This window comes from Protopterus annectens, chromosome 6.part0 (assembly GCF_019279795.1).
Source record: "Protopterus annectens isolate FY-2018-M chromosome 6.part0, PAN1.0, whole genome shotgun sequence".
NCBI classification, from domain to species: Eukaryota; Metazoa; Chordata; order Ceratodontiformes; family Protopteridae; genus Protopterus; species Protopterus annectens.
In genome coordinates, this window is record NC_056737.1 from 1361580506 (window position 1) to 1361593638 (window position 13133).

At 37.6% G+C, this 13133-nt stretch overlaps 1 protein-coding gene across 3 annotated transcripts in view; it reads left to right on the plus strand.

Moving 5' to 3' along the window:
• Positions 1-13133, plus strand: part of KALRN (kalirin RhoGEF kinase) — a 4346166-nt gene that overhangs the window by 2724864 nt on the left and 1608169 nt on the right. For all 3 annotated transcript variants that reach the window (XM_044074926.1, XM_044074921.1, XM_044074920.1), the window contains exon 17: positions 3484-3702. In XM_044074926.1, the coding sequence (XP_043930861.1) occupies positions 3484-3702 (219 nt within the window). The remainder of the gene's footprint in view (positions 1-3483; positions 3703-13133) is intronic.

Below are 13133 nucleotides of genomic sequence, written 5' to 3' on the forward strand. Positions count from 1 at the left end.
CTCTAGACATGGGAGTCAATGAAAAGGTAATGTGACCACATTTTTTCTCTGAAATATCTCTAACAGGTAGAGTATAAAAAGCTATTATAGCCTTGTCTTCACAGCTATGGGAAGGCCTTTTATTCTTATAGATTCTGTGTGGGCAGTACATGGCAACCAGAACTAATCTGTTATCACTGTAAAGTAGTCTGTTATCTTCAAACTGATGAAATGATGGCATGTCACCTGCTGATGATAATGTTTCCTTTGGCACTGAATGCCATCTCTTGCAAACCTGTTGCAAGCTATGGTACTGAGAAATACAGTATGCTACTGGGTAACCAGTATGCTAGTCCAAGCTTTCTCAGCATCTGCTTCTCTGAATTTTTTGGCATGCTCTTCTCTTTTACTTGCAGGTGCACAATGGTATGCAGTTTCTCACATTAACAGCAATGAATCATGACTCTGTCACGTACAATAGGAGTAACCAGCTTTATTTGCATGTCACTATGCAGTCATTCGGGTACATTTTCTGTTGCACATTTGAGCTCACTGCACTGTATCAAAATATGGGAGTATGAATCTGTAGTAGTCTGTGCCAGCCTGCATGTGGCCATTTCCCGCATAAGTGTGATCAACATTCTATACAGCTAGAATCCTAGCAACAGCTTATCTGCTGTGTGTATCCAGGATTCGTGACAGCTGACTGAATTGATTAAGAAGCAAACCATTTTTTTAAACAGTAAAAATCCACAAACATACTGAATAATTGGCAATAAAATAGTATTTTGCCAAAGGACAGCTTCCTGTACCCCCTTGCTTATTAACTTTGTGGTCACATGGCCATGGGAAATGAGCAGATATCCATGTTTTTGCAGTGAAGTGTTGCAGGTGTGGTCATGGGATAACTGTTAGAAGGTGTTTGATCTTACTCTACAGCCGTACCAACATGGAGTTAGTATATTTAATGTAATGGGTGAAGGATTGTGCAGGGGAACTTTCATTCCTAAAGAAACACTTTCATTTCCTAGGTTACTCTATGGTGTGTTTTTTTCTGCATTTTTGATTCAGTATTAATGACTTCTGTATTAATGGATTCAATCAACTGATTTGAGTCCATATACTATAATATCCATATAAATCCCTAATCGTTAATAAGAAATATCAGACAGCGTTTGAGTTATTAAGTTATTTATGGATGTAGAATATAAAGGTTTCCACTGGTCTTATATCATGCCACTCTTCAGATTTCCAAAAAAATCAAGTTGTACCAAGTGTGGTTAGATGAACTTAGTTCAGAACAAGAAGTGCAATAAATCCAAAACACATTTATATCGATTTGGCAATACTTCAACTAAAATCATATGTACTTCTAATTAAAAGTGATAGTTTATTCCACTGTATGTACGCCAGCAAAAATCTCCCTGTATTGATGAAGCTAAAATGGCCCCAAGAATGTCATCTTATAGATGCTTGTAAATGGTTACAGCTGGAGTCACAATCTAAGTGTAGTTTGTATGTATGCGTTCTGTTACCCGTCTCTGAAAATGTTGCAAAGCGGTATCAAGCAGTGCTTGTAATACTGCCCAAAACGATGCTGATGACTGGCATGAAAAGGTGTGTTTGAGTGTTAACTCATCTCCCATCCACCTCATTTCATCTAAACCTAGACAGCTGTGTTGTAATTTCCTCTGCTTACTTATCTATTCTTGGAGGTTCTCTTCTATCATTGGTGGCTTCAGATTCATGTAAGCCATTACTATTGCTTGAGAGTATCATACCTATAAGAAATCTGCACATTATATATTTCCTGGTTTCTGGGTGTAGGTGGAGTTTTTTTTTTTCTTCCTGCAGACTGTACATGGGGGCTGCACCCAACGCTCTTGTACTAACAAATATAGTAAACTCTAAATCTGCAGGATCCTGAAATAAAGTTGTGTCAATTTCCATCTTAGGAAAATAAAAGCAGTTTATGCAGTTTTGCATACTTATATTTTGAGTCCATTTTCAATGGAATTGTTCTGTGAACTCTATGATACCTATGACAGCTACTCACTGATGTCAGTCTGGTGTTCACTAACACAATCATTTATTCACACTTTCAGTATGAAATTGTGGTTGTAATGTCTAATGATTAGTTAAGGAATAAGACATAATGAAATGTTACATATCGGATGGTGGGGGCTAGCTTCATAACTGTTAATGCAGGAGATACCTCACCTTCATGAGTTGGCTTTATTAACCCATCAGTGTGTCAGATTCCACTTAGCAGTGAAGGCAAAATTTCTGTCTTTCTTTCTGTCTCTGTCTTTCTTTTTTCTTTTTCTGTGAAATTATGGTGTGTGGCGATCCAGTAAAGACACAACAGAACTACACGTCAGTGAATCAGAATTAAAGAATTTTCTTATGTGGTTCCCCTGTAGGCCAGTAACATGTTTTCTATGTGGCCTCCTTAGACGGACTTTGTACAGTTCTGGCATAGTAAGCTATGCAGGTAACTTTTGAAAAGGCTATTGTCTTTATCAGGTAATAAGGTACAGCTACAGCACATATGTACAGGTCCATACTTTGCTCGTTTTGAATATATTTAGCCAGTGTAAAATAATAAATTATTAAACCCAGTAAAAACTACAGGACAATGTATCTGAAAGATGAAATTAGTCACTTGCATGTTACTTCTGTTGTCAATAAGCATCCTGTGTCTTTCTGTTTGCTGCACATTCTCATACATTTTCTTCATCACGCAGACTCGAGTCCTGTGTTGCCATATTATAGTGATTTTTCTGTTTTCCTGAAGTTTATCTGTTTTGCTCCAATATAGAATATTGCATTATTTTTTTACAAAACTAAATTTCAGGAATATTTCTTACTTATATACATGTTTGCATGTAAATTGATACCCATGCTCCTTGAGCTAAATTTTTTATTGCATATCTTTTCCTCCTGGTCAAAAAATACTCGGCTAATTGGTTTCGGAATAACTTTCATAGCGGCAAGCCATAATGTTATCAGCAATGACCCCCTAATTCTTTGTTGTACTAAAAATATAACCAATAAACATATAACTTCCTTTTTTTCGTTTGCTTTGAAAGTAAAAGATGTGAAATTCAAATTTATTTGGGATTTTGTCTACCTGGCTTCTGCTGATACAAAACGTTTTTTTTTTAATAGTTTTTGGCTGGAAACAGAGTATGAGTCTGAAATATATTTTGTCGTTTATTATGGAAATTGTATCATTACTTTTTGAATGGTAGTAATATTTCCTCTGAATGACTCATTTGCAGCCAGGAAACTTGAGTGGGTATTATATCCTGTAATTATGTTTTCATTTTTCTGGCAGTTTTTAAGGGTTTTCTCATAATTTGTATTCAGTTTAGTTAATCAGATGTAGAGTTATTTTTGAAATGTATTTAACTTTCTGACATTTCCATACTCACACCTCAACCCTTTTCCACCATATGCCTGGCGCTTCTGTACAAACCTCTGTTTCCTCCCTGCGCACAGTCCCTCTTTCATGCCACTTCCTTACAGAAAACGCACCAGAGCGCCCTGCAAGTAGAGCAGAAGGCAGAGGTGATGCTCCAGGCTGGACACTATGACCCCGACGCCATCCGAGACTGTGCTGAAAAGGTGGCCGTACACTGGCAGCAACTCATGTTGAAAATGGAAGACAGGCTAAAGCTGGTCAATGCATCAGTGGCGTTTTATAAAACATCAGAGCAGGTGGGTAACTAATTTAGTTTCTTATGCATGTTCCTTAAATACTGTCTGCCTCTCTGTCAATCACACACACACACACACACACACACACACACACACACACACACACACACACACACACACACACACACACACACACACACACACACGCACATGTGAATATGTACTGTTGTGTATTATCTGGCTGAATTGAAATAATGTTTTAATAATGGCTTAGTTACCTGGACTTGCCTTCTGCAATATTGTAATCCTATGCAACATTTCTTTTGTAAGAGACTGTCTCCATTGTGGCCTTTTCAGTATGGCTACAGAAACACAGTTAATTGGAGGGTAGACCTTAAACAGTGCTATAAGCATTATTTTATTTTTCATGCTTATAAATTTCTGTATTCCAGTATGCAAGTTCCTTATGTCATCCTAACTGTGCAAATTGTGATGCAGCATGGCATAGACTGATAACAATGTCATAACAAAATGGTGCACCTACCACCATCCCTCCAGCACCATCCTGAGAGAATCTTCCATTCTGTGATCTACTCAGTTTTTTTTTTCAAACAGCAGCAGCTGTAGTTATGGGAAGAAGTATTTGTTTCATCATTATGATTGGATGCTGGAGGGTGTGATATTCTGTGTCGTAGCTTGTTGGCATGGGGGCAGAAGGAGAGTACATAGCCTGTTTAGTGGGCAGTAGGCCAGTGTGGGGCCCGCTAAACAAGGGGGCTGATGGAGCTGCAGTTCAAGGTCCATATCTCCAAAATGGGCCCTGATGCTTCTACTCCCAGTTTAGTCTGAAATCCTGTGTTATTATCATGCTAAATAAATAGGCCCCTTATAATTTTCAGCTCCAGCCCCAAAAGGCCCATAATCCAACACTGGTAAAATGTCAATGACTGTTTGGCTGTGCTTATGAAATAAAGAATTGAAATGACACCAGCTTGTGTTTGTGAGCAACAATTAGAGGAGGTTTCTACAGTTTTGTGTTTTGTATAGCATGTGTTCAGTTGTGTAATTAAGGCTGGTGTTGTGGGAATCAGAGGCAACATTGCATTACATACGCCTAGAGTCTAACATTTGTTTAATAAGCAAAATACATATATAAAGAATACTAAAGTGTTATGCCTGAGATGTTTCAGTGGGGCATAGACTTTAAGCATTCAATGGAGTTTAAAGGGAACTCCTGAAATTGCATTTGTAGTAGATAAACATCACTAGCACTAACACAGGAAGTTCCATATCCTGTTTCCACATTGCCAGCTGTGCAGGTAAGTCTGGTATATTTAAGAGGCAAGGTGATCCCCTGACATATGCTTGAGTTGATGGCACCATAACCCCTTTAGGCCCAGATAGTTGTTTGTTAATCTTGGGGCACTTAAGTATTTACACACACACAGTCATAACTTTTTCTTACAGGACAGATGACAGGCTTTCTGATTAAGTAGTCTTAAAATGTCATTGCCTTAATTATTCAATTAGTTAAGTTTAGTAGCACTTAATTTGTGAAACACATTTCTTAGACAATGAGCAGTGCAGCTAATTCATGTAGCAGAAGGCACTTTCATACAATCAATATATGTGGAAAATGTTATTTATAGTTAAAGCAATTCAGTATGATGTATACAAGAGGCAAGACACCATTAAAAAGTAGACATTTTTGGTTCCAGTTGTATATTTCAGCTTTTCCCGGTTAGGGGTCGCCACAGCGGAACTCCGGTCCGCTAATGATTGTCAGTAGATTTTTACGTACCGAGTTGCCAGCCCTGACGCACAACCTTCAATGAAGTTACGCCCATTCACGCATGTCTCCACACCGAAGACGCTTTAGCTGAGAATCGAACAAGACATTTTCGGTTCAAGTAAAATGCATTAACTTTGATGTCCTTAGAAAAGACTAGGACAGTATACAAAAAAAACACTAGCTTCCTTCCTGAGCAGTACAGTTAAATGTTTTACACATAATACCTTTTTATGTACATATGTAGAAAAAATGTAAGTGTGTGATCCTTGCTGGCCATGAACATAGTGTGGGAATCATTAAAGGATATCATCCTCACACTTGGCACTGGTGTATTTCTTCAAGCACAATTGGCTTTCTGCCTGTGCAAACTACATTAAAGAGCTCTGGCATATGACTTAACTTGTGGCTTGATTTTCATCAAAAAGACCCATACTCAAACTGTGTAAAGCTCTTACAAAACAAACGGGCATCAGCTCGGATTTCAGCGGGGCTCTATATAATATAACATGCAGACCTGTCCATTGACTGGGCACAGGCATAGTGAAATACACCATTCAGACAACCTGTGTGTGAACTCACTTATGTAGCAAATCACTATACTAAGTTATGTTTTGCCTGTTGTAGCTATCAGAAATATGCTTACTTTTGTCATGTGTACACAATATGCATTTTTCTTGTCAGGATAATAATTAGCCACATTTTAGTCATTTTGATTAGTTTCTTAATTAGTACAACTAGTAATCCAAGAAAACACTGGTTACAAAACTCCAAAAGCACAAACCAGTCACACAGATCTCCTATAAAGGCTGCCCGTCCTCAACAATTGACTTGCACTATAGTGTCAGCAGAAACACCAGTTCACATGGATAAAAATTGAAGTGTAATTCCTCCAGCAAGTAGACACCAGAGTAAGGCAAGCAATAAAAACAATACAAATAGTTCTAATATTAAACCAACAGATTAAGCGTTTTCATCATCTTACAGAAGACTTCATCAGAATAAACAAAATCTTTCTCTATACCCATTTTTATAGTACATTACTCATCTTCCATTGGATAAAACATTAATTAACTAATTAATTATGCAAATGGTGCCAGTGAACTAGAATTAAAAAAACATTATTATTAGTAAAGTTATTTAAACAGTACTCGCTGTATAAGACAGTTTTTTTAAAAAAAAACAGTTTCTGTACTTTTAATACTTTTGTTTTCAGTGTATATCAAGATATAAATACATATGAAAGATCTTGTTCAAACCTTAAAACTACTCATAATGGAAAACAAACAAAAAAACATCCATTAAAACATATAGGAAACAGCCATAAAAAGTTTACATGGTTTTACAATAGGCATAGTAATGAATGTGTATACATAATTTAGTTTTTAGCCCTTCTAGGCTTAGATGCCTTCATTTTTAAGGCAGGAAGAAGTGAAATATGATCATTCATACGGGGTGGGATACAGGCATCCAGTTTTAACTGTCATATCATTTCTCTATATTCTAACATATTCTCCCAATCCCCACCCCTATTACTACGAACCACATTTTCCAGGACCCAAAACTTAAAATCTGCCTGTGTGCACACCACACTGTGCCTATACAGAGCATCGGTTTCTCTTTTTCTATTGATGTCATAATTATGTTTGTACACACGGTGTCTCAAAGTACGTTCGGTTTTACCAACGTAATATGCCCAGCAATATTTGCAGACCACCCCTGTTGAATAACAGCTGTTGTACATCAAAGTCTTAAGGCTAGAAGGTATACTTGGTATTTCTAAACTCTTACAGTTAGCCATAAAGGTCATTGGGAACCTCTTCCACACTTATGTGCCCCCATTTTAGCTATTGTCCCATTGATGGTACCACTCTTCTTCTTTTCCAATATTTCCTTAAGACTATATTTTCTCTTATAACTGTACCTCAAAATTTGTCTAACCTACTGGGCATTCTTTGAAACATACCCTATACTCTATTTATGGTTTTCTTTATCCACCATGTGTCTTGGTCAAAGGTCATTACTAGATAAGGTGTAACAGATGATGTCCCTGTCACCAAACCCTGTTCTTTTATTATAGGTTCCCCATAGAGTAAGGGTATATACAAATTTCCCCATCCTTATAACACTTGTTCTTTAATGGGTCTAATCAATTCATCCAGGTACCCTCTTTCTAAAAAGGGAATGAACATAATCTAACTCCTGTATAAATCATCCTTATTAGATGTCATCCTTGCAACTCTTACCATCTGTCCCTTCACAATATTACATTTCTGAGAATAGGGATGACTACTTTAGTAGTGTAGGTAAGAGTTGGAGAAACACCTTTTCTTATAAACCTTAGATGTAAATCTGTTGTTATCCAAGTCTTTTTCTATGCAGACGTCCAAGTAATTAATTTTATTCAATCCTATTGCATGGGTAAAACTTAGAAATTCTGTGGTGGAATTCAAGAATTCAATAAAATTGGGAATCATCTCAAGCGGTCCCTTCCTCACAATAAAAATATCATCCAAAAAACGAAAGTACCTAGAAATATAATCTTTATACATGGAATCAAATACATGATGGATTTCCCAATGTAACATAACAATATTAGCAAATATGGGGGCACAGGATGAACCCATGGCAACCCCATCTAGTCGGTGGTACAGCTCCCCCTGAAAAATCAAAAAAATATTTTTGCGCACCAGCTCCATATTTTCAAGTACCAACCTAAAATCAGCTGAAGATAGAAATCCAAACTATCAATATGTGTTCGAACCATTCTAGGCCGTTTTGGTGTGGAATAACAGAAAATAAATACTTGACGTCCACTGTCACAAAAATAAATTCAGATTTAAACTCTAAACATCCTATCTTATGTAAAAAATCCCACGGATCTATAAGAATATGTGGGTATTTGCATTGGTACGGTTTTAATTTTGTGTCCACAAATATTGCCAGGGGCTGTGTTTTTGGATCCTCGGAGGTGACAGTAGATCTAAGGGGTGGGTTTCTGACATCCTTATGAACCTTGGGGATCTCAAACATATTGGGTATGAAGGGTTTTGTAACCTTCAAAAAATGGTGTAGTTGTTTGTTAATAAGACCTTGGCTTAAATTATTATCCATTCTTTCTTAATTAATACAACACCCAGCTATTAGGCCATTCCCCTTACGTCTTTGAATAGGTACAGATTTTGGTACTCTTTTCAGCTGGATTAATGTTTGGACATTTTTCTTCCTGCATCAACCAGCTAGAGGCATGCCATGCGTACCTCAGAGGCTACTGAGCAAATGGCTTGCTTCTGAGGTCACTTCCTCTGTTGAGAGGTTTTGAATACAAGGTACAGTTTTAGTATACCACTCCCATATAACTGGTTAGTAGATGGTTTATTTTATGCATCAGAAACTGGTGTCTGTATATGACAGCACATTCTGTCACAAGGAACTATTTGGAAATAGCTGAGGAATTAATCAGTAATGGCAAAGTTGTGTAGTTTTTACAGCTTTTCCTGCAGCTGCATGACAAAGACATTTAAAGATGAGTGTGACCAGACAATGCACAAGTAATTACTGCAGTTCTGATGCTCAAGGACCTAATCACGCTGAGTGGCTGTAAGTAGCTAATATTGATTTCCCCTTTTGAGGAGTAAGGCATTTCACTTCAGTGCACCAGTAACTCATAGCAGAGGCCAAGAAATTTCACCCAAAATGTGCTTGGATGTACCAAAAAATGTCTCCTGTAGCCAGGAGTGCATACGCATAGAAGCAGGCATGTGCACTAGGCTTGGCATTGCTGTCCCCATTGAAGGAATGCATGCAGCATGCCCCCACAAGGTTGTGGTGGTAGAGCAGACAGCAATATTCTGATGAATTGCTGAGTAGGATGTTATACCAAGATTATAGTCTAGTTCCTCCCACTACCCAATTGGGGACACTTTGAGTCGGCTGTTAAACATGGACAGCCTTGGTCTTTGGATGGGAAGCCAGACCCTGAAGGACATAGGGGACATAGGTGCCCTAGGGTGTGCTGATGATCTGAATGTCACTGGAGGACAAAATAGCAAAAGAGAAAGCAGTGTTTATAACTCTTTGCAAAACTTCACAGCCCAGTATCTTACAAATGTTACAAAATCCATCCATCCATAACCCCATTTCTCCCATTTTGTGCACATGGGGTCGGGCTCTCACATCAACACTGACCATCATATAGAGTCACTGTTCACACCGCTGTGTGCCTAGCCCTGCAGTGGTTGTTATTCCATGCCTCACACACATGCATGTGCAGACTCACACCAGTGACCAATTTAGTCTGTCCACTCCACCTACTGTTTGCCTATGGAATGTGGGAAGAAAACAGACTGCCCAAAGAAAACCCATGTGAATACCAAGAGGGACATGCAGACTCTACATGGAAGGCACCCCAGCCAAGAATCCAACTGCAGAACATCTTGCTATGACGTGACAGTGCTACCCACTGTGTCACTGGCCACTGTGCTACTCTCCAGAATTTTTGCAAAATATCCTTTAAAATTATATTTTTGGTTAGGATGTCGTCTTTATTTTATTTATTTATTTAGTTGTCTTTGTTTACCAGGAAAGTCTGACTGGGTGATACCCATTTTTCAGTGGAGGCTTGGGAAGAAAAGCTCCATTTGCTTATATTGCATTATACTAAGTTCCAGTCAAGCAGAAAGTAGTTACATTTCTATTTACATTGATAATCAAACAGTAATTGCATTTCTATTTACATTTATACACAAACAGTAGTTAAATTTATACATCTACATTCTAAGATTTTACAGAGGTGGACATTACTAAAGAAAAAGCAGATGTGCAACATAGTGGCTTGTACAGGCAGCAGTTATGTATAAAAATCGTTTTGTCATTTTGTTGAGAGATTGAGAGTATGTATTTTGAGAGTATCATATGGTGAAGACAAAGTTATAACCTTGCGATGAGCATGTGCAGGACCAGGATTGGTTAAGATGTTGTTTAAGCAGTGGTTTAAAACTATTGAGTTTGTAGAAGAATTTTATTTCTGTGGGGATACTATTCCAGAGTTTAGCAATGTATTGGGAGTAGAGCAAGTCTCCTGCAGCATTATTTGACTTATTTGTAAGTAATAAGAATTTGTTACTAGAATGGAGGTCTCTTGCTGGACAGTAGGGTAGTAATAAGTTTTGTAGTGCAGGGCATTTTTCTGGATGATGAATACGTTTGTGTGCTGTAACCAGTTCTGAATATGTTGGACAGTTGTGCAGTTCAAGACAGTTTAATTTCTAAGCTAAGACAACGGTGAGTCCTATGAAGGAGACCAGTGGCAAATGTAGTTATTTTATTGTGGTAGGAGGCAAGTTTCTTTCTTTGAGTATTGTTTATGTCTTTGGAGCGGCGTATAAGATAGTTGGCAATAAGAAGGTGGTAGCTAGAGTTTTTATTGCAGTTTCTGTAAGGAATCAATTGATCCTATACAGGGAGTCTAGTTTCTGGTGTGTAGATTTAATGGTATGCAATATATGGTGGTCATATTTTAAACTAGCATCCATTATAACACCTAGAAGTTTATTGTGAGTTACAGTTTCAGTGACAGTATTTGCTGACTTTATAGTAAAAGATTGCTTTTGATTTTGGCAACTTTTTGAGGTGAAAAGCATTAACTTAGATTACTTGGGGTTAAGTAGGAGGTTTGATTCTTTGAGCCATGTTTCTACAGAGGAGAAGGATTTGTGGGTAATTTCTTAGAGTGTATTTATTGTTGAGGCTGCACATATTAATGTTGAGTGCTCTGCATACTGAGCTAAACTAAAATGGTGAGAGGAGATGTGGATGTCATTAATAAATATGTTAAATAGTAGAAAACCCAGGATAGTCCCTGAGGGACACCTGTAGTAAATGGTTGAAAGGATGAGAAGGTTTGTTGCCATTTAAAGTCTTATTGCCTTCCAGATAGAATCATAACAAGGAGTATTGTGAAAGTTCTATTCAGGAGAGTCAAATGAGCAGTTGGTGATGCAAGACAGTATCAAATGCCTTTGACAAGTCTAAGAACATGGTGGACACAAGCAGAACATCTTTTGTAGGTCGGTTTATTATATTGGTAAACTGTAGTAGCACAGTAGAGTTGCTTTTGTCTTGAACAATTAAATTACAGCAGTAGTGCACCTGTAGTTTGCAGCATCCAGTGTGATCAATACCCATCCAGATTTTTACAGATGGGTTATTTTTTTTTTTCATTTGGCTTATTCACAGGTTGAGAATATGTAGCACTAGTGCATGAAATTTGCATGAACATTAATTGTTTTATTTTGTGCACATATAGACATGGACCTGTGGTACATGTAATGTAGTGTGGACTTTAGGGTCACCTTGTTGTTCCCAATTTTGTTCAAGAGTCTTGTGTCTCATATTATGTAACAAATGTGCAAAAAGTGCTTTGTACAACATATGCTTTAACAGGGAAGATCTACAAGTAGTTGAGCATAGACTTCCCATAGGGATACTGGACAAGTCAAACTTATCGAAGCTTCAAGTTTGGAAATATTTTAATATATGTGTATATATAAATATTTATTTATTTAACATTTGTTTGCCCGGAAAGTTCAACCTGGAATGAGGCCAATTTTCAGCGGAGACCCAGGGAGAAATGTTCCAGAAGCATGTCTTTGTAACATGGGAGGAACCCGGACCACCCGGAGGAAACCCACATGAACGCAGGGAAGACAGGTAGAGTCCCCTCAGAAGGCACCCCTGCCGAGAAGCGAACTGGAGAACCTCTTGCTGTGAGGTGATAATTCTACCGCTGCACCACTGCACCATCCATAATAGTCTTTGAATGCCCCTTTGGTTGCATCTGTTTAGCTGACAAAATTTAATTTGACTACACAGATGTTCATCAAGTGTACGATGTTGCACAGCACTTGGGTTTGGGAAATATGCCCTTTTGCTGAGTTTTTGTGATCTCGGAGTTAGTATATATAATTAGCAGAGGGTGTGGGGGGTGAAGGGTTCTTGCCCCCTTCCTCACAAAAAATGATGTTATAAGCCAGTTTTTAAAGTTTGATTTTCTAGCACCAAGAGTTTTGCTTGGCACAAGCATTGCAGTGCTTCAACATTTGCAGAGCCAACCTAATGTGGTTGATTCCAAGAATGTCTAAATGTCAATATTTGGATCATTTGGTCATTATCAGTATATATATATATATATATATATATATATATATATATATATATAAGCAAAAAACCTAGTGGCAGAAAACAAGAATAATAAATCCAAAGGACGTTAGTAAAATCCAGAACCGTTTAATGTAAGCGCTTTTGTAATGTTACACATTACTTCATCAGATAAAAATGACACCAATAACATCTTATATAATAAATCATTACTAGCACCTACCAAACCTAAAACAGTAAATTCCCTCCAAAACGTTTAGTTAATTAGTTAATTAAGAATCAATTAAAAAACAGTGATTTAAAGAAACATACAATGATTTAAAAAGACATACACTAAACCCATTATTCATACTACTTCCTAAGCTTCCTAGCTTTAAAAGCAGGCTTGAGAGTGACACAGTCATTCAAACCAGACCCACGATGTGCCCCCATTCTCAAAATCCACTGAAGCTCAGCATTTTCAGTGTCATTCACCATATCACCCAACCTTTTGTTCTCCATTTGCATATGTACCACCTGGAATAAAAAAGTGTGCACTTCCCCT